Here is a 22,119-nt window from a genome sequence, read left to right on the forward strand (position 1 = left end):
TGTCTAGGAAATCCATCTCATCCTGGATGCACTTGTGTAGACAGACATGGTACTTGAGTACCAAATTCTGCTCAGAATCCTTGATACCCAGATTCATGCGAAGGGTATGGAAAACATTTTAAACTCTGGCACATCTTAGTCCCTTCCCTATTGTAGCCTAGTCCACTTTATGTATTTATCTTCATATCTCCCGATAGGGTAATACTGTTCCTTGATGGCATCTTAGAAATAATTCCAAGTGGGTGCGGCTAAAAATAGTGAGGATTCCCTGTCATCCTTTTGTTCACAGTAAGTTTCCCACTAGTCCTTGACATGTGGGGCTTCTTTTAGAAGTGAAAAAGTAATCTTTTCGTGATTGGAAAAATCATGAACTGAAAAATATCCTTCCAATAGATTTAACCATTTATCTACGATGTCTACATCTATCTAGCCCTCAAATATGGGAATATCAAAGTTAACTTGTATCTTAAAGGGAGTGGCACCTACAAAGTGGCTATTGGATGAAGATGTGTCTTCTGTCGGTAACCGTCGAAGTATATGGGCAAATTTATCCATCATCATGTTCCTCTGTTGCTCAAGGGCTTCCTTGAGCATTATTTTGACAGGATCTCTTTCCCCATCATCTTTTTTTTTTCTTCTGCCATCAGAGGTCGTCAGGTTTTGTGAGGATAGTCTTGCAAAGGTTCAACCAGATTGAGCCTTAACTCCTTATACCCTGACCTCGTTGGGGACATGCAAAGAAAAACAGAGAAAGAGCATATCACTCTGATATCACTGATCCTGACTTATGCAAGAACACAACAAAATACATAAATATCCATATACACAGAGATGTGGCAGATATAAAACTTCATTTCATTAATATCAAAGAATTGTAATATGCTTATATATAGAAATAAAAATAAACTAGCTCAGGCGATGGTAGCTTATCTCTGAGAAGGGATGTGGCGGCTACATGCCTCTGAACTGTGTTAAAATGAGGCTAAAAGGCATATTTATGATTGATAAATGATAGCAAACCCTAAACATCCAAAAACCTAACCCTAGGAGATGAAGCGCCAAAATTGTGGGCCATATTTGGGAAAATTGGTACATCTACTTCCCGGGATCGTACCTTTGGCATACGATCTCCGTTTGGCTATCATAATACGTCGTTTTGAATATTTTGAAGAGTATGCCTAAACCAAACTAGAATACTAGTTCGGGACTTTTTTGGTCTTTTCGTTTTTCCTAAAAACGTCTTCTAGTCCCTCAAAACAACTCCGGAAGTTTAGGACCCAAAAAAATGCCAAAAATAGTACGTTTTGATAAAATTAAGGAAATTGAAAAGAAACAATGGTGGGGATCCAAGTGGAATAGGCAGGTGGACACCAATATTCACCTAGATCATAGCCACAGTGCTTGAAGGTTAGATATGCAAGAAGAAAGTCAGATATGAGTGTTAGAAGGTTAGATCGACAAAAATAAAGTCAGATATGAGTGTTGGAAGGTCATATTTGAGTGCTGGAAGTTCAGATCTGCAAGAAGAAAGTTAGATCCAAGTGCTAGAAGGTCATATCTGCAAGAAGAAAGCCAAATTTGTGTGCTGGTAGGTTAGACTTGCAAGAAGAAAGTTAGATTTTTTATTTGAAGAAGCAGATCTAACAGAGCTAGTAGATTGAGGAGTTGTAACATGGTTGTAGAAGGATTGGTTTCAAAGGATATAAACAATACAAGGACCTTGAGCTGGAGGCACTAGAACATGTTTGTCTTACTTTTTTGGGCAGATTGTAGATTCAATGGAATAGATCTCAAGCCATAAGTTTTGTATATTATGTATACTAGTTGTATCAGAGATCTAAAGGGCCATGATCATTGGTACGGGAGCCCTAAGGATTATTTTATTAATGGACTAATAAAGGTTGATATTTAGGCCATATAAATGTGTACTTAATTGATTTTACTATTTTTATATTTCCATTGTGCATAGTGTTTTTAGTTGAGTACCTTCAGTGTGTTTATGATCAAGTCTAAACACAAACCAGATTCTGGGTATAAGGAGAATTCAACATGGTATCAAAGCTACTTTGAAGAGCACGTGGATCAGAGTGTGCATAGGAAAGAAAGGAGAGTTAATGGAGGTTGTGTAGGCTAAGAGGGAATCTAGCTTTAGAGGGAGTCTGTAAAGGAATGTCAACCACCTAATGGAAGTTTAAATCTTCAGGTTCAAGAAAGAGAATGGAGTTTTCATTCCATGCAAGGACAACAACAAACCATGTGAGAACACTCATGGTTGTGAAAGGAAAGGTCATGTTGCATTCAAGGATAGTTATGCACCATGAAAGATAAAGATTAGCAAAGTACAAAAGAAGACATGGCATATTCAAGGACAAATATGGCTACACAAGGGAAAGTCATGATTCAAGCAAGGACAATCATGCATATGGAAGGAAAGTGATGGAGTTGGAGATTTCAAAGTGTGAAGGAAATACCTTCCTCACTAAGATGGAGTGTTTGAATTTGGGTAACTCAAAAGGTATTTTCAAGAGAAGGAAACCCACCAAAAGAAAGTTGGTTGGGCAAGTTACTCAAGTGGTTGGGGTTTTGACCCAAATTTGTGGGTTTGTACCCAAGTCAATTAATTGTTTATTCTGATTTTTGGTTAAAGGATTGATAGGGAAAAACCCCAAAGGAAAAAGGGTTCCCCAAATAACCTAAAGGAAAACTATAAATAAGAGACTAAAGGAAAGGCCTAGACACGCAAGTGGAGAAGGAATTTCACTTGTGGAAAGAGGGAGGCTAGAGGACCTAGCTACTTCCTTAGAGGAGTTGTGGTATAAAGGAGGCCAAGTTTCTCCATGATTTGTCCAGCGAAAGGAGTCATTTCCAAAAGGGAGAAGGAGGCCAAGTAGGAGGATCTATCCATAGTGCTGGAAGGTTAGCTTTGCAAGAAGAAAGTCAGATCTAAGTTCTAGAAGGTTATATATACAAGAAGAAATTCAGTGATGATTTCTAGAAGGTTAGATATTCAAGAAGAAAGTAAAATCTGAGTACTGGAAGGCGAGATCCATAAGAATAAAGTTAGATATAAGTGCTAAAAGCTTATATATGCAAGAAGAAAGTCAAATTTGAGTGTTGGTAGGTCAAATATGCAAGAATAAAGTCGGATCTAAGTGTTCGAGGTCAGATCTACAAAAATAAAGTTAGATTTGTGATCTAAATAAGTAGATCTAGCAAATCGAGGAGTTGTAGCATGGTTGTAGAAGGATTGGTTGCCAAGGACAACAAAAATCCAAGGACCTTAATCTAAAGGCACTAGCTCAGGTATGCATTTTATTTTTTTCGCAGATTGTAAATATGATGGAATAGATCTCAAGCCCTAGGTTTTTTATATTATATATACTAGTTGTATCAAAGATCTAAAGGGCCATGATCCCTGGTATGAGAGCCATAATGATCCTTTTATTAATGGACTAATAAAGATTGAGATTTGGGCCATATAAATATGTGTACTTAATTGATTTTACAAATGTTATATTTCCACTATGTAAAGTGCTTTTAGTTGAGTACCTTTAGTGTGTTTATGATCAAATCTAGACATAGACCATATTTGGGATATAAGAAAAATTTAACACTAGAAGACATTTAGGGAAGCCTAAAAGGAAAAATGGATCTTGAAGAAATTAAACACATAACTAGGTTGAATCCATGACCAAGCATTATTTGTAAGTCACCATGAGATGCCTCATGGGAAAGAAAAATCACATTTGGTTTCATATATCTTAGAGCTTGATGCTTCATGAAAAACGATGAGTGTGCCCCAAAGTGTTCTCCATAGATTATTTGTATTCAACTCCTTAACATGACAAATATAATTAGATCATGTGACCCAAATGGATGTTTTATTAAAAGTTTTTTTCCATGGATATGTGTCAGGCCATATGCTAAGTATAATGTATATAGGAAATGATTTGGAAGAATGAAGAAGAGAATCTTAGAGGTGTGTGATTTTTATGTATATATTGTAAAAGTTTTGTATGCAAATGTTTGGTAGGGAGTTTTGATTTGAGGTGAAATTTGGATCAATATAATATAAATTTATATGGAATAATAGTGTTTTGAATATATTCATTAATAAGAGATTGAGTAGGCCTAATGGTTAAGAATACATTTTTCCTCCTAAAAGGTCACAAGTTCAAACCCACAGTGGGATAGAGTATGTACACCTTTGTATACTTTATTATTCAACTCTTTGAATGGAGGTTGGTCCTTTAACCTACCAGAAAGGGGATCTTATACATCAATTTGTTTTCTAGTTTCACCATGACCTTAAAATTAGGTTATTATTTTTTTCTCGTAAGCTAACTAAATTGATTATCAACAATAAAGCATAGCAATGAGTTCACAGTAAGCCTTCGATCTGCCACTTGGAAAACTAGACCTGTGGAAATAGAATAGACTTTTCATCGTGTGGGTTTTAAAGCCAAAAAATATATTGGACATAAGTGTATACGCAATCCAAAACATGGATTTACCTACTAAACTAGTACAAAGAGGCTAACAAAATAGATAGTGTCTATTAAAACTAAAAAAACCAGAGAACTATAGGCTTCAAAACTATCATGAAAAATAAGATGAAAGAAAGGGTTCCACCTCAAAAGGATATGTATTTGAATTTCTAGGTGACCTTGCCAAGATTGGAATTTGGGAAAGTGGGCTCATGTGCACTCTATTCAAATGCCCATAGTCTATATATGTAACTGTGTTTCACCCAACAATAGGAGGATTTCATCACTGGCATCATTCTTTTCCAAGAGAACCTTGTCAATTATTATTTTTATTTTCCAGTGGAGGTTGATGGTGTAGTGTTACTAGGTATGGAACCCTATAGTGTGCCCCACAGTAGGAACCTATGCAACAACATCAACTAAAAATTCTAAGTCTAAGAGGTTATCTCTCACCAGAGAGACTTCCATCTCTACCTCCTTGATTTCTTATTGAACTTCCTTAGGAATTTGATTGTGAAAAATCCAAGAAGAATATTCCACTATGAAACAAGCATGTGAACCACCACGACTTCCTTGGCCACCACCTCGCCAAGAAAACCTAGCCACGATGATGAGTCATTGTAAGGACTAGAAGTAGAAGTTGGAACTATGAGGAAGTTAGAGGGGTGAGGGATCCAAGGGAATGAGACAAGGAGCAAAAGGAAACAAAGCTATAACAGTTGGTAAAATGAGCCACCATTCAGAATTCAAGAGCACAGGATTAGATAGCTCAAGGAGGAATCCAGACGAACATGGTGATGGCTAGCCTTGAATCCACTCCAGTGGATTAAAGCGGGCGAGGAAACAATTGTCTACATAAGCCAAGAAATCAGGGAGGAAGAACTAAGAAGTAGGAATGTCCTCTCTACAAGGAAGGAGTGAATAAAAGGAATAGACCCCCAATAGAGCAAATACCAAAAATGAGCAGTCTCATAATGGTATAGGTTGGGATGAGATCATGGCATCGAGTGTGCATGAGGGAGAAGCTATTAAAATTAATGATCTTCATAGATCAACCCTATTAGAAGGTTAGAGTTTTCAATTCAAGTGAGTGACAGATGATGTAGCTCGTTTTACCATTCATTAGTTAGCGTGGCGACAACCTCACTTCCTTCACACATACCACTTCCCTAATCACCACATCCAAAAATAAATAAATTATTATATAATAAATAATTATGTTATTAAAAATAAATATAAATCTGATAAAACTTTGATTATTTATTTAATTGCCAATAATTTTCTTTATTATTTTTAAATAAATAATTTATAGTAATGAAGCTAAGAAAAATTAATTTTTAAATAGAATTGAGCTTTTCGTTAAACTATTAATCTCAAAATTCAAATTTCTTTGAAGAACAAGTTTTTGGAATCCACTTTGAATGAGAATCTTCTCTTTTACCCATGGGAACTAAGGGTTTTGTAAGCAATTCAAAATTCCAAATTATCTATGAGATGGCATTTGTTTGTGAACTTTTAATTAAAATACATTTACGAAAGCCATTTTCCTTTCGTCCGAATAAATAAAAACATTTAAAAAATGAAGTATGATGAAAATTAAAAAAAAAAATGTAAATAATTAAATCAAAACATATTTTATTTTAAAAAATTAGTCAAAATATTAAAAAAAAATTAGTCAAAATGATTATATGAGTGAAAACATGTAAGTAATTTTAAATAAAAACATATTTTATAATATATAGCTAGTTTAATTGAACATGGAGGTAATTTTAAATAAAAATATATTTTATAATATATAGCTAGTTTAATTGGCAATTTTTATGACATGAAGAGTTATGTAAATTATGGAATTTAAGATTCAATTTTTTCTGATTAGCTTTTGTCTATGGGAGGGGTATACGTAGACACCTAGAGGTATAGTGGTAGCGGTTGGAATCAAACTCATGTCATGTGAATATGAAACTAGCATAGTTGTTAATTCCTCTAGTAGAAAAAAGAAACATTATATAATAATAATACTATTATTTTTATAATAAAAAAAGAACTTAATGTTTTTTTTTTTTCTCGGTAAAAGCTAATTCTATTAAGAAAGTGAAAATATGTACAGAGAGGTTACATTTCTAGAGGAGGCCTCAGCCAGTCCTCAGCCAGAGAAACATGGGTTTTACAATATAGCCCTTCAGTCAAAATTACAATGAGGTCCTGCAGACTAGATGTAGCATACTTATAAATTTCTTGACCTACATTGACAACCATTACAAAAAAACCTCCGATATAAACATAATCAGATGACAGAGTATACCAGTCATTAACCTTTAACTTCCAAACCAAGACCTTAAGAGCAAAAAAACAAAACATAAGAGCAAGAGAGCCTCTCGGCCAGAAGTTACTGTGCTGAATCGGCATGATTCGGCGACGGTGGTGTTTCCTCCTTTTCCGGACTGGGCGATGCTAGCCAGGTAACATAGCCATCTTCATCCAGAACTGGCTCGCCATTGGGATGAGTAACCCGGTGGAAGACTCCGGAATATCTGTGAGAGGGACCACAAGGTATAGCATCTTCCTGAGCTGGAGTTGAATTCTGAATCTGTTCCTGAACCAGGGCACTTTCCTGAGCTGGATTCGGAGGCTGAGGTTGTTCAGGAGCCGGAGGGTCTTCTTGCTGACGGTCCGCACGATAAACACACCCAGACAAATCCCCGAGCAAGATACTGTCATCTTGAGAAGGATCATTATCAGAAGGAACCGAGCTGGAGGAATTACCTTCCTCTTCTGAAACAGAAACAGTGAAATTGATTGTAACAATAGGCCTGTTGACCTCACTCTGGAAAGAGAAACTTGATGTCTGAAACGAACTGTTCGGACGAGCCCTCTCAGTTTCCAGCGACAGAGAGGAAGGCGGAATGGAAGAAATAGGATCAACTATCGGAGGTGCAGGACGAGCTCGACCACCCCTGTTACCAAAATTGCTGCCCCTCCGAGGGATACCACGTCTACGCATCTTGTTTGCGAGCGCAGAGAGCCGTTGAAGGCAAATGGAAGGCAAATGACCCGGAACAGAGGGAGCTCTGTAAACCTCAGGATATCTCCCGCGCCAAACCCACATAATAATGCTCCAAGACGGAAGCGGCTTGGCCTTATAGAACTCTGATGCATTAATGCCGTAACCCAGTTTCAATCCCCCGAACCAAAGCGCAGTCATGGTTGCCATGCGTGAAATAAATTCAAACCAGTTTCGAGACTGCCTCAGCGTAAATGCTTTCACCTTGAGCCTATAAATCCTACCTGCATCCTGTACCATTCAGTACGCCATGATGCCAGCCATGAAGCCAGCTGTCGGAGCGGTAAGGCTTAACATTGATAACTGGAGGGAGCACCCGCATCCGGGTGGGTTCTCTTGATCTGAGCTTTGTCACTAATGACAATCTCCTGGATTTTGACTATCTGATCCTCTGAATCAAGACTAGAGATAGGACCTTCAAAGTAACCGTTGTTGGCTTCCACTCCAAGGTTGGCAAGAAGGTCAGCAAGCTTATTGCCTTCCCTCCTGATGTGTTTGCAAGAAATTGCTTGATGCTGAACCAACCAATTGTAGATTAACTCTAACCTTTGAGCCATTCGCCAACTTTTGCTTACTTTGTGAGCGGGAGAACCGTGCAGCAGTTTAATGAGCATTCTGATTATGATTTGCGAATCCCCTTCAACAATGAGAGGAAAGAAACCATTCCTTTGGGCTAGTTTAAGACCTCTCCATAAACCCTCCAATTCTGCTGAATTATTTGTGTCCCATCCGATCGATCCCATGAAGATACAGTGAGGATTGCCATAGTGATCCCTGAAAACTCCTCCATATCCCGCCTTTCCTGGATTTCCTTTAGATGCTCCATCAAAGTTGAGCTGGAACATATTAATGGGAGGCGGACTCCAGGTGTTTAGCTCTGGTCCCTGCATTATGTGGTTTTTTGTCCCTGCTGCCATTTGATTTATCTGAATCCCCCAGTTGTCCCATATTGTTTTTTCCTGAGGTGTGGTGGGGAAGTCTTCTGTGTGCCATTCTCTAGTTGAAAGGGTTTCCACTAGATTCTGATGAAATTTGGTCCAGAGTTGCTCTAGAGACAAAGAGTGATTTTTGAAGATTCTTCTGTTACGCTCTTTCCATATATTCCACATTAATAGTCCTGGTATTAGATACCAGAGAGCATTAAGGAAGTTGCTTTGAAAAGGCGGTTGATCCCATTTGCACATAGTCGCTTTAATGTCTCCCCGTACTCTGCCCTCTTTTTTACAGCGAAAAGCTACCTTCTCCCAGAGTTTTCTACCGATTTGGCAGGTCTGCATCAGATGTATGGCAGTTTCCTCCTCCTTCATACACATTAGGCATATAGATGGTCCTGAGAAACCTCTTCTTCTAAGATTATCCCAGGTTAGGATTCGATTATGACAAAGAATCCATAAGAATGTAGAGACTTTCGGCCAGTTAGATGAGCGCCAGATTACCTCCCAAATTTTATCTTTGTTGAGCCGATCTTGGATGATGATTTTGTAAGCTTCCTTTGTGGTGAAGATTCCTTTCTCTTCATATCCCCACCTGAGGATGTCCATACCTTCTGAGGTAGTGACTTGCCTCTTTTGAAGTTCTGTATTAAGGTAATGCTTTGTTTGCTCAGAGCAGTTAGATAAAAATTGAGTTGCATCTTGCCATTGCCTATGCTCTTGAGTGGTACCTGTCTTCCAGAACTGTCTCACTGTGTCATGTTGATTCATTTCTCGTTCTGGAATTTGATGATCTTGTAGAATGTCTCTTAGCCTTGGTAATTGTTGCCATGAATTCTCCCAGAATCGCGCAATGGTTCCGTTTTTGATTTCCCAAAAACTGTGTTCTTGTATGAGGCTCCTTTGTTGTGTGGCTGAGTTCCAAAATACCGAACCCGTGCTTAGCTCAGTCATTCTTATTCTTTCTTCCGTAGGACAATTGCTTGTGTATTTGGCTGTCCAAAGAGAGGCCCATGGAGTGTTGGGATGAGCAAGCCATCTCCACCAGATCTTTGCTCCCATTGCTCTGTTACTGTGCTCAGGGTCCCTTAACCCAATACCTCCTGCTTTTTTGGGAAGACAGACTTTATCCCATTTCACTAACGCCCATTTTCGGTTTTGCCCCGAACTTCCCCATAGAAAATTGCGTTGCAGAGTCTTGATTTCTTTAAGAACCCATTTTGGGGCGGCTAGGATGGAGAAAAGATAGAGGGGCATGGATTGAAGGACCACTTTGATAAGAACAATTCTACTAGCCATATTCACAGCTCGATTAGTCCAAAGGGTAAGTCGAGCCTCAAGTTTTTCCAGGAGTTGCTTCCAGGAGGAGTGCTTAAGGGCAGAGGCCATTAAATGGGCACCTAAATATTTGGAGGGCAGAGAGGCAATAGTGAATCCCAAGATTCGTTCAATAGATCTCTGTGTGGGCACACAGGTATTAAAGAAAAAGATTTGGGATTTAACTCGATTTATGAGGGCTCCTGAAGCATCAGAAAAGGTTGTCAGGATAGATTTGAGGATACGATCTTCTTGCACCGAAGGATGTCCATAAAGCATATTATCATCTACAAATTGCTGATGGGAATAGACGGGGGAGTTATTGAAAGAAAGACCTCGTAACTGCTGGGTAAGTCTAGCTGAAGTGATGTATCTACCTAAACCCTCTGCCATGATGACAAAAAGGAAGGGAGATAAGGGGTCACCTTGTCTTATGCCTCTGGAGGGCCGGAAAGTAGCTGAAGGAATGCCATTAATTAAGACAGAGAAGAAGACTGAAGATAGTAGGTTGTAAATCCATCTGACCCATGAGTGTGCAAAACCAAAAGCTAAAAGGATTTTTTGAATATAAGCCCAACTAAGACTATCAAATGCTTTGGATAAGTCTAGTTTGAGCAACATACCTGGTTTCTTGGTTTGCTTTAAGGAGTGAATTATCTCATGCGTTAGAATAATTCCATCTGTTATTTGACGACCTTCAACATAACCCGATTGCTCGGGCGATATAATCAGAGGGAGCAGCGGCTTTAATCTTGTTGCTATGACTTTAGAAGTAATTTTGTATATGATATTACACAGCGCAATCGGTCGATATTTGTCTGGGGTGTTGGAATCTTCCCCTTTTGGAATTAAGGCTATGAAGGTAGCATTTAATCCAGGGTACATCCATCTGAGTGCTCTAGATTCCTCTACTACCTGCCAGACTTCCTCCTTTATCAAGTCCCAGAACTTGTGAAAAAAATTTGATGTAAAACCATCCGGTCCTGGCGCCTTACCTTCCTTCAGATTCCGCACAGCTTCTTCAACTTCTTCTAAATTAATGGGTTTGAGGAGAAGACTGTTGTGTTCCTCTGTTATTATCCTTGGTATGTTCTTGATTATCTTATTGATGGCCGGCATTCTATTAAAATCGGGTTCCTGATGCGCCTTCTTAAAGTAATTCAGGAATTCCGCTTCAATGCCTTCATGTGTTTCAACTTTATTCCCCTGTTCATTTTTGATGTGAGAGATGTGATTGATCATTCTGCGCTGCACCGTAGTTTTATGAAAGAATTTAGTGTTCTTTTCTCCATTTTTTAGCCATCTGATCCTTGATTTCTGTCTCCATAATATTTCCTCCTGTTTAGCCCTTTCTATGATTTTAGATTCTAAGACTTGCTCCTGCTTGGTTAATTCCTCCGTGCGCCCTTCAGAGATGATGATTTGCTGGATTTTCTTCATTTCTGTATTGAGAGAAGCTTGTTCTGTGAAGATGTTGCCAAATGTATTGTGATTCCATATTTTAATTACCCCTTTAAGATGTTTAAGCTTTTGTTGAAATCTGGCCATCCTGGTGCCTTCAGAAGGATTGAAGTGGATCCAGGAGGATCTTACTAGCCTCTCAAAGTCCGGGTGAGTAAACTAGAATTCTTCAAAACGAAAGGGACGTTTGATGTTGTTACCTGGCCTATTCCATTGCAGTTCGATGGGCCAATGATCTGAACCTGAGACAGGAAGTATGGATGCTGTGAATTCCCCTCCAAGGTGAACTGCATTATCTGAGATGAGGAACCGGTCAAGGCGCGATGCAATCTGCTGCTCTCCCTCTCTTTTATTACTCCATGTGAAGAGACCATTGCCTGTAGGGACATCCACCAGCCAGTTATTTTGAATGAAGGTTTTTAGTAGATTACCCTCATTATTTGCTCTGTTTCTGCCTCCACGTTTTTCTTCTGTGCTCGCTGTCATGTTGTAGTCACCTCCCGCAATCCAAAGTGGATGAGGTCTGTCTGAGCTGAGATCTGATAGTGTGTTCAGGATCTGAGCTTTTTGAGCTGTATCCTGAGGAAAATAAACATTTGTTATTAGCCCATGGGTATTAGAGCCTAAGAGGTGAAAGTTTGCCTGAATGAAGCTTTTGTTAGCTTGAATATTATTTAGCTGTATGACTCGCACATCCCAGAGGATTGCAAGTCCTCCCGAAGCTCCCTGAGCATCAACAGTTATTACATGTCCCCCTGGCCATGCTTTCACTGCTATTTTTTCCAAAAAAATTGAGCCACATTTCGTTTCCTGTAAGAAAAGAATGCTTGGTTTTTCTTGCATCAACATATTTTTTAATAATCTTCCTTTCCTGGGGCTGTTGAGCCCTCTGATATTCCATGATATTAACTTCATTGAGAAATTTGGGGGTGAGGATTAAAATACCTGGTCAGTTTGGCATACCTCCCTGACTCCACTAGAATCTCTCCAATCTTGATAGTTCTTTCCAAAGTGGATTTCCTACCTCTTTTCTTATTGTCCTTTGTGATAAATTTTCCATCCCATGGACTTCCTATTTGGACACCTAGCGAATATTTCTTCTGTGCTCTGTGCAGAACTTCAACTAGGTTATCCACTTGCGTTTCTGGTATCTTTTCAAAGTTCCCTGTCTTGCATGCCTGTTCCAAGCCCAGAATATCCAGCTCCCCTATGTCTAAGGGTTCCGGATCTTCTTCCATAATTTGAGGTGCTTGTGAGAGATCCTCTCGCTCCTGTGAAGATTTCTCATGTGGCTGCGTGTATTCAACGTCCATACCTTGAGTATGCCATGGCAGGGTTTTTGCTGGGGTTATCAAGTTGTCTTGCTTTTGGATTTTCTTTCCTCCTTGTCTCGATGTCTCGCCTGGCTGTTCTTGATGGATCTCTTTGTCTTTCGCCTTTTCCTTCTCCTGTTCTTGCTCGTCATCCTTATCCAGTGCTTCGAAACTGTTGCTTGTTGTGGGTTTGGCTTTGTTGACTGGATTTGCTTTGGTGTTGCCTGTTGCTTTCTTGTTTCCTCTTCTGCGATTTGTAACCTTGGTGAATCCATCTGTAGTTTGATTGTCAGAGCTGTCTTGGGGAGAGGGTGCCTTGTTTTGAGGACAATCTCTATAGAGATGCCCTATCTCATGGCATTTCCTGCATCTGAAGGGCACATGTTCATAATCTATAACTTGTGTCCATTCAGAGTCCTCATGAAAGAAGCTTACCGTGTCTGGCAGTGGTTGCTTGAGATCCATATAGACACAGATCCGAGCATAGGATGTGTAACTACATCTCTTTGTTTCTTCTGCGATCTTGACAAACTCGCCAATAGCATTCCCTATTTCTTGCAGAGACTTTTCCTCCCAGTATTCCCACGGTAGTGAATAAAGCCTTATCCACACTGGCGCATAGGTCAGATCCTCCTTGTCTGGGTTAAATCTTTCAACCCAGCCTTTCAGGTATAATCCCGCTGAATTAAAGAAATACGGACCCTGATCCAGAATCCTGTTGCGGTCCTCCAGGCAGTTGAAAACTGCAGTGAAGAAACCCTTGGCTCCTAGATGGAGCGAGAGGTGCCCTTTAGGATGCCATTTGGTGTTGATCCAGCTTCTCAGCGCTCTCTCCGTTGGCCAGATTCCAATGAATTTGCCGATTAGCGCATGATCTCTCATGTACTGTATTCTGGCGTTGATGCGTTCACTTGGAAAGTCCACTCTTGGTTTATGGACCGCCACAGGTTTGCAGGTTGATGAACTTGCCTTGCTTCTTTCATCTGCTTCTATGTCCTTGCCTTTCTTCTGTCCGTTATCGGTGGCATTGCCTCTGCTGCCTTGTTCCTTCTCTTTGTCGGCCGTAGACCGTTCTCTGTTTTCCGTATCAGGGGGAGGCCCCTGGCCCTCCCCCTGCGGGGCTTCCATTTTCCTTGTGCCTTATGGACGTCTCTATGTGCTCGTCGGCGCTGCAGTCTCTGCCCTCTGTACGCAGAATGACAGTCCTGCCGAGATCAGGTTTGCAGGAACCCTAGGTTAGGTTACAGCATCGCCCGATCCGCTCTCTCAATTCCAAAACCCTACTATCAAAAAAGAAGAACTTAATGTTGAGGCTAGTTCTCTTTTTCTTTATGGCTACAATGAAATTAAACCCTAGCTACTATAGGATTTCCTCTGGTGGTTTGATGCCCTTTTTCTCCTCTGCACATGCCCAATGGCATTGGTTGGGTTCGTTTTCATTAATGTTGGTCAGCTATCTTGTGGTCCTCCCTCTTTTGGCGTGTCCTATAGTGTGGCATTGACGACGCTTCTCAATGATATCTCTCTGAGTTTTCCAAGAGGTTTTTCTTTCATGGAAGCCCTTCAAAATTATCCTTCTACATGTCCTTTTTCTTTGTTGGTGTGTGAACCACCAATTATCTTCATTCCATGGGTCTTGAAGCTGAGGAAGAAGTGGAAGCTCTTTGTGACCTTATTTTGGTCTATCATTTCAATGGCTTTCGACCCCAATTAGTAGATATTCATGGATAAATCTCGAAATATTGGATTGTAAGGATGAAAAAGGATGTCTTCATCCACCCCTATGTGAAGGATTTATTTATTGTCAAGCTTGACATTGTTGAAGACATGGACTTCATTCTTAATTCTGGCACATGATTTTGGGAGAAATTTTAGTATATGCATGAAGCCCTAGTCCCTCTCATTCAATTCATTGACCACATCATTTTCTTCTACTTCTATCTAAGTGTGACTTCCAAACTTTCCTTGGAAATTTTTTAGGCCCATCCCCCTTTCAAATTATTGGATTAATGCTTAGAATTTTTTATCTTTCTTCTCATGAAATAGGATTGACATAACATATCTATATATGCTCGAATGTGCATAGAAATGGATTTTTGTAAATGGTTCCCAACAAAAAATATTTTGATAGGTAAAAACAATTCTTGAGTTTAGAATTTAGTGATCCAAACTTAAACAGAAATGAAAAAAATTACAGATATAACCATAAATACAAAGATTCCTCATAAATAACACTTCATTTCATTAATATCAAAAACTGAAATATGCTTACAAATGGAATGGAAATAAGACTAGCTCGGGCGATGGTAGCTTATCTCTAAGAAGAGATATGGCAGCTACATGCCTCTTAATTGTGTTACAATGAGGCTCAAAGGCCTAATTATTATTGAGAAACAATGGAAAACCCTAAACATCCAAAACCCTAACCCTAGAATGAAGCACCAAATTATGAGCCCCATTTGGGTAAATTGGTACATCAACTTCCCAGGGTCGTAACTTTGGCATACGATCTCTGTTTGACACGCACAATACCTCATTAGAAATATCTATTCGAGGACTACAACTTTTGAATAGCCTATCCTTGGTTTTCCCAAAAAATGTCGTTTAGGGCCTCAAAACGGCTCCAGAAGTTCAAGACACGAAAAACTACCAAAAATAGTAAATTGTGCTACAAATAAGGAAATTGAAAAACTGAAATAGTTAGGTGGCCACCAACATCCACCTGGATCATTTAAACAATGAGAGGGTTTCTTTGTCATGCAAGAATTGTTTTGAAACATGGCACATTTCAATTCATTATCTAAAAGGCTTTAAGAAGAATAAGATTCAACGTCGAAAATCAACTTGGTGGATTGGATCAATAGAAGATCACTAGATAGTCGTGTGTCCTAGTGATTCATCACCTCGAACATATATTTTGAATTAATCAAACTCTATCTCCCATGAAATTTTGCAAGAACTAGTGATTCATGTCCCAAATATTTAGAATCTTATGAATCTCCAAATCAGTCAGATCCTTAGCCCATGTTGAGTTAGAAAGATTAGGTTGAAGAATATTAGGCTCAAGAACAAGCACCTACAAAACAATATGATCCAGACTCGATAGAAATAACAAGGACCTGAGCAAATGAAAAATAATCTTGGACAAAAGTAAGAAAGAAGAAGAAATCCCCATCCTCATCTCAACCTATGGTGACAAGAAGTTGGGCCCATAATCCAATGTAAATATTTATTGTTTTTTACTCTGGTTATGCAAGCAATTCATGTGACTTTACTCGTAAGAAAATTTGGAATGTAGCTTTTGGCAAGATTGGAAGTTGTCTATAGATGGCCTCTTCTCTTTAAAAAAAGAAATCGTTGGTTTTTTTTTAATTTCTGGCCTCTTTAAAAAAAGAAATCGTTGGTTTTTTTTAATTTCTTTATTGAAAATAAATTTGGTTTTTGTACTTCTTAATTGTATACCTTTACTACAACATTTTTACTAATACAAATATCTCAATTTTGATCAAAATACTAATATTAAAATGAAAGATATGTTTTTTCTATTAAGATCGCAATAATTAAAAACTAAACAAGATCAATATAATTAAAAATAACAATAATGAAAAATACAATGTGTACTATTTAATCATCAATATCTTTAAAAATCTTGGTAGAGTATGTACATTTCTGTAAACTTTAGCAATCAAATCATTGTGCAGCAGGTCATTTTTCCCACAAATAAGGGGGTTTTATACACCAGTGTCTCGTGACCTTAAAAATAGATTATTATTATTATTATACATACTTGAGTTTGTCTCCTCGTGGGACAATCAAGTGGTTGGTACAATGGGATGTTATCCCCTCCACCTGGTTTCAATTCCCTCATGTTGCCAAGTCATAATATATTTGGCTTATGGATTGTTCATTAACATTACTCCAATGAGTTACCCATTCACCATAATATAATAATAATAATACACACATGCATACATACATCAATTTAACTTAACTAGTGTGATAAAATAATTGTTATCTTCCCCTCCAACTTCAAATCATCTAAAATAGCATATTAAATTAAGTCAATTATACAATACTTATCAATTAAACTCAAATTATAATCTACAATTTTAAATTAATTCTTAATTTAAAATGAATAAATCATGAAATTATATTAAAACATAATTTACTTATTTTTATACCATTATTCGAAATATATAGGGGAGTTTACCACTTTATCCACTAGAATGTAAGTTCAAATTTACAACCTTATCACTAAAATTTTAGATGAATGTTGGAAATTTCTTACGGATTTTGCGATGAATCCGTAAGATAAATTGAAAAATATATATATATATATATATATATATTTAATTAAGAAGATAAATTGTAAATAGAGTAATATTTAGTTTTATATATGAGATTAATGTTATATGTTATTAAAATTATATTATTTTATTGAAGATGGCATTTGCTATAATTATAAAGGAGATTGTATTTCTTATCAATATTATTAAGTTAAAAATGTATTATGATTTTGTGGTGAGATTTAAAATTTCTTTTTAATTGTTTAAGCATTTTTTTTATATGTTAATACTTAATGTCTAGAAATATAAGGCAAGAATAAAAGTATACCTTATTATGAACTACTAATATGTCAATTATTTTCCTTAAATAAAATGATAAATTAAATTGTATTAATAAATAGCAATGCATGATGTTTATTCTCATTACAATTTGATAACTAAATTATAATAGATTTTACAATCTTTAAAATATATATATATATATATATATATATATATATATATTTGACTATACATATGTTTAACAAAATTGGATAATAAATTAATTATAAACTATAAACTTTAATTATAAAAATAAATAAATTATAAACTATAAACTTTAATTATAAAAATAAATTAATTATAAACTATAAACTTTAATTATAAAAATAAATTAATTATAAACTATAAACTTTAATTCATTTATAGTTATTACAATTTTCTATTATCTAAGTTTGGTTTATAACTATGGAATCGTGCCTCTCTAAATTGTTGAATTTTTTTGTGTATAACTAGGGAATCGTGCTTCTCTAAATTGTTGATTATATGTTTGGAGTTTTAAATTGATGTGATTAAGTAGAGAGTAGTGGTTACAAAGTTAGAAAAATTTATTTCACAATATTTATAATGGTTTCAAATAACTACTGATCATTAAGTTTTATAAATATTAATAAATTTATAATTTAAAAATTAAAATCTAATTCTATTATAAAAATAAAAATCACTTAATTTTTTAAGTATTTATATTCTCCAATTTTATATGATGGTATGAAAAAGAAAAAAACAAAGAAAAAATACAAGAGGGAATGACACCATTAATCTTCTTTTACCACTTATTCATATATTAAAATTGAGTAGGGTTGTAAAAGAAATTTGGAAAATAAGAGAAGAAGAGATGTTTGAATTATTTGGTTTTTTTAATAATGATTTGGATTGTGTAAGAAAATTTAATTTAGATTTTGTTTTAAAAAAATTTAATATCATAATAGTGTAACACTATATTATTATTTTAGTGGCAAGAGTTGATATTGCAATAGGTTTTTGGTCAAACTTATATTAGTTTGGGTTTGATTAAAAAAATTGCAAAAAATTTTATAGTATAACATTACACATTGAAATATATGATTTTTTAAAAATAATTTAATTTATTTATGTTCAATTTGATTGGCTATTAAATTGAACATGTTATTTCCCTTTGCCTCTATTAATGTGCCTATTACCTCTATTAATTAACCAAAGCACATAGATCACATCAAAGTGTAAGATCGGCATTTATGATACAATTTGTTTTGGGAAGGTGATAAAATTAGTGCTAATGAGTATAATCATTTTATATTCCTATTTATAAAGATGACTAATGATTAATATAATCTAATAAAAATATATTATTTAAAATTACATATATAATTTAAAATGATTATTTAAAATCACATATGTAATTTGAAAAGATTTATTGATGGTATGGGAGAGATACATTTTTATTTTTACATTATATTTTCAAGGGCTAGAAGTCACTTAGGTTTTTGTGCAAACTTAACCACATATGATAGATTTTAAACTATTAATGAATGGATGATATTCAAAATAATAAGATCTTTGTAATATAAATAAATATAAAATTTCTCATATTCACAAACCAAGGTATAATAGAAATTTATGATAGGACCTCTACATCAAAGTCTAATAATAAGATTTTCATGAGACCATATCCACAAACTATAAAAAACCAAATGTAAAATATTAATAATTATTTCTATGTTGCAATACAATTAATATTAATTTATATATTTTAATAATACATTTAATTACAATTTAAAATTAATCTAATTATAACATTTTGAAATTTTAAATATTTACATTTTTATTGTTTTCTACTACATAGCCCTTGTTACTAAAATGTTATATTGTTAAAATTAAAAAGTATTAAGTTGTTGTCTATTGGTTAGACTTTTTGGAGTTTGAAACTATAATCGGCAAAAAAAATTGTAGTCAAATCTTAATTAGTGCTGTTTAAACTCATTTTTTTACTATTTATATGGATTCAACACTCTCAAAAATCAGTGAGCACTTGAATTATGAAAAATTCACCTTCAAACTTCTTATTCCAATAATTCCCTACAAAATTTAAAAAAAATAAACCAAAAAACTTTAAAAAAATTTAATAAATAATATATATATATATTCAAATACCACACAAGAGCCCCTTTCGTGTCACGTTCTGAATTATGATGCACCTCACATATGATTTGGGCATCATTAAATACATCATTTTCATTTTATATCAAAGTACGATGTCTTTTGATTTTGTTTTTATAATATTTATTTATTATTTATTATCTTAAATTATGCTTAATATATAAATAATTAATCATTTCCATACATATATATATTTTGTGTGTGGAGGGATTTTGTGTGTGGAGGGATTTATAAGAGGATAATGTACCTCCAAAAGAGGCAATCAAAGTATTAACAATTCCACAAACACATAATAAATAAGTAAAAAAGAAAAGAAAGAGGCCTTAGCTGTATAAGTGGGGAGAAGATAGTTATTCTTTTAATAAAAAGGTGGGCTTAAAAGTGTACAAATTTGATTTATATGGATGAGTGGAACTTCCATTATGTTTATTTATGGGGGAGATCCTCGCATGACAGATTAATCATATTGTTAAATTAGTAAAGGTGTGTTTAATTTATGTTATAGCTTCTTCATTGATTGTAATCAGCATTTATTAATTTGGTAAAAGATATTTGGATCAAAGTATATGATTTTATTTATTTTATTATTATTATTACTATTTTTAAAAGAGTAGAGTGATTATGATTTTGAGATAGAAGTGAGTGTATATTATTATTATTATAATAAATAATGGGTTTTTTTAATTATTTTTATTTATATATATATATATAGAGAGAGAGAGAGAAGAGATTTTTTATTTTTTTGGAAATCAAAGTTTTATAAATAATTAAGAATTTTATGATAAATTTATTCAATGAAATCAAATTAAAAAAGAGATTCGTTTTCACCTGTATAGATTTAACAAATGGTTGAAAAATGAGATTATCTATTAATTTGAATAATTTAAATGGATTCAATCATTGAATCATGTAAATTTTGTTAAGTGTTGCTGCCCCAAAAGTTTTGTAAATAGAAAAAATGTGTTGAATAAAGATTACAAATGTAATATGTCAAAAAATCAAAAAATGAAAAGAAGGAAAGAAAGAAGAAGAAAACAATGAGTTTGAAAGGTAGTAAGAAATTTAATAAAAATTTGGGTATAAACAATTGGATCAAGGACTCATTTTCATAATAGATCAAGAACTAGTGAAAGGGAAAAAACTCTAAATATTTTTTTTTTCAAAATAATGGTTGTGTATATTATCAAAAAAATCTAAATATTTTTTTTTTTAAATAATGGTTGTGAATATTATCAAAAATCATTGTGACTAGATTCATACAAGTTTCCTTACATTCATAAGAAACTTTGGTATAGTTTTGATAGCAACAAACAATACATGCACCAAATGATTAAGCATGCAAAGCTAGTCGACATGCTTATAAACTTGTAGATGTACAATCTTACATATTGATTTAAAATAAAAGTCATTTGACAAAACATAAATAAAATTAGGGGAAATTAAGACCCCGAATATACATCATCATCAAAGTCCACCCAAGTCTTAAACCTATCATCTTCTAAAGAGTTGCTAAAAATTGTAAGGTAACTAGGGGTGACCCAAATACATCTCCTTATGGGAGGGATTCAATATGACTAGAGATATGCACCAACATGGCTCTTATAACATCCAAAGAGGCTTCAAAATCCATGTGTTTTGTATTTAAGATAGACATTGTAGACTAAGATCCTAACTCCAAATCTTGCAAGTTAAAAGGTGTTTATAAGCTTGTAAGGCACATTTATTATGTGCCTTATTGACCTCAACATTTTTTTCCTCAAACTAATTTTTGTAATTCCCACATGCAAGTGTTAAGTAGGCCACATTGTTGTGGGTCTTTACAATGTCTTTTTTGCATTACCAAGGGCATCTTTGTCCCTTAGATTTTTCCAAACCCATAGTAGCAACAACATTATAGACACATGGTATGGAGCTTCAATAGCATCACATTGTTCGATTCATTATGGTTGTGACTCAAAGAACCCAAGGAAAATGGTGGGGCCATAAATCCCAAAGCCTTCAACATACCTTAGAGAGCATCTTTGTCCCTTACATTTTTCCAAACCCATAGTAGCAACAACATTATAGACACATGGTATGGAACTTCAATAGCATCACATTGTTCGATTCATTATGGTTGTGACTCAAAGAACCCAAGGAAAATGGTGGGGCCATAAATCCCAAAGCCTTCAACATAGCTTAGAGAGTCAGAAAAGGGATTATATGTAATAACCACCAATAGAATCCAAAAATTGATTAAAAAAGGAATGATCGCGTCTTAACTATGCATGCAACTTAATAGTTTCTCCAATGTTTTTTGCAATGCAAGATATAACAATAAATATATTTGAAGATATTCTATACGGTTGCTACATTTAGGATCTTAATACAACCATTTTTTCACAATGACTTCCACAAGATGAGAGAATGAGATAAGGTATAATCGTGAAAAACATTTAATCCTCCTCCTTTCCTTTCAAATCTTCATATATGAAAAGTGAAAAGATCTTTTTTCACATTATTTTTATTCATTAAAATTAAATTCACATGATATGTCCAATTATACTAACTTAACTCAATTTTTCCATTAAACACAACCCCTCTTCTTTATAGTGACTCTAACATTTGCATTAACTTCAAAATCGAAAATTCATTTTATTTAGAAAAATAATATAATGAGCACCACGGCATGAAATCTCATTTATTTATGTGGGCATTGACCCAAAAGTCTCACTTATTAATGTGGGGCTTAAGTTGATGTCATTTGATGTGACCTTGTAATTATCTAATATTATGCTCACTCCATGAGGACCTTGTGGATAATATCCA

The 22,119-nt window shown here is 35.1% G+C and overlaps 1 protein-coding gene across 1 annotated transcript; it reads right to left on the reverse strand.

Moving 5' to 3' along the window:
* Positions 1 to 11,417: 11,417 nt before the first annotated feature.
* Positions 11,418 to 13,699, reverse strand: LOC149264232 (uncharacterized). The gene is made up of 2 exons (XM_089397539.1): positions 12,283 to 13,699; positions 11,418 to 12,028 (listed from the first exon to the last, which is right to left on the reverse strand). Exons 1-2 carry the CDS (start codon positions 13,697 to 13,699, stop codon positions 11,418 to 11,420), a joined length of 2,028 nt encoding a protein of 675 aa, XP_089253665.1.
* Positions 13,700 to 22,119: the final 8,420 nt, after the last annotated feature.

Source organism: Pinus tabuliformis, chromosome 6 (assembly GCF_031772625.1).
Source record: "Pinus tabuliformis cultivar Carrire ecotype Pingquan chromosome 6, CPIR1, whole genome shotgun sequence".
NCBI classification, from domain to species: domain Eukaryota; kingdom Viridiplantae; phylum Streptophyta; class Pinopsida; order Pinales; family Pinaceae; genus Pinus; species Pinus tabuliformis.

Coding starts and splice junctions, on each gene's coding strand:
- LOC149264232 (XM_089397539.1), bottom strand. CDS start 13,699: ATGGAAGCCCCGCAGGGGGAGGGCCAGGGGCCTCCCCCTGATACGGAA. Junction 12,029..12,282: donor AAAGGACAATAAGAAAAGAG/GTAGGAAATCCA, acceptor AAAAAATAGCAG/TGAAAGCATGGCCAGGGGGA.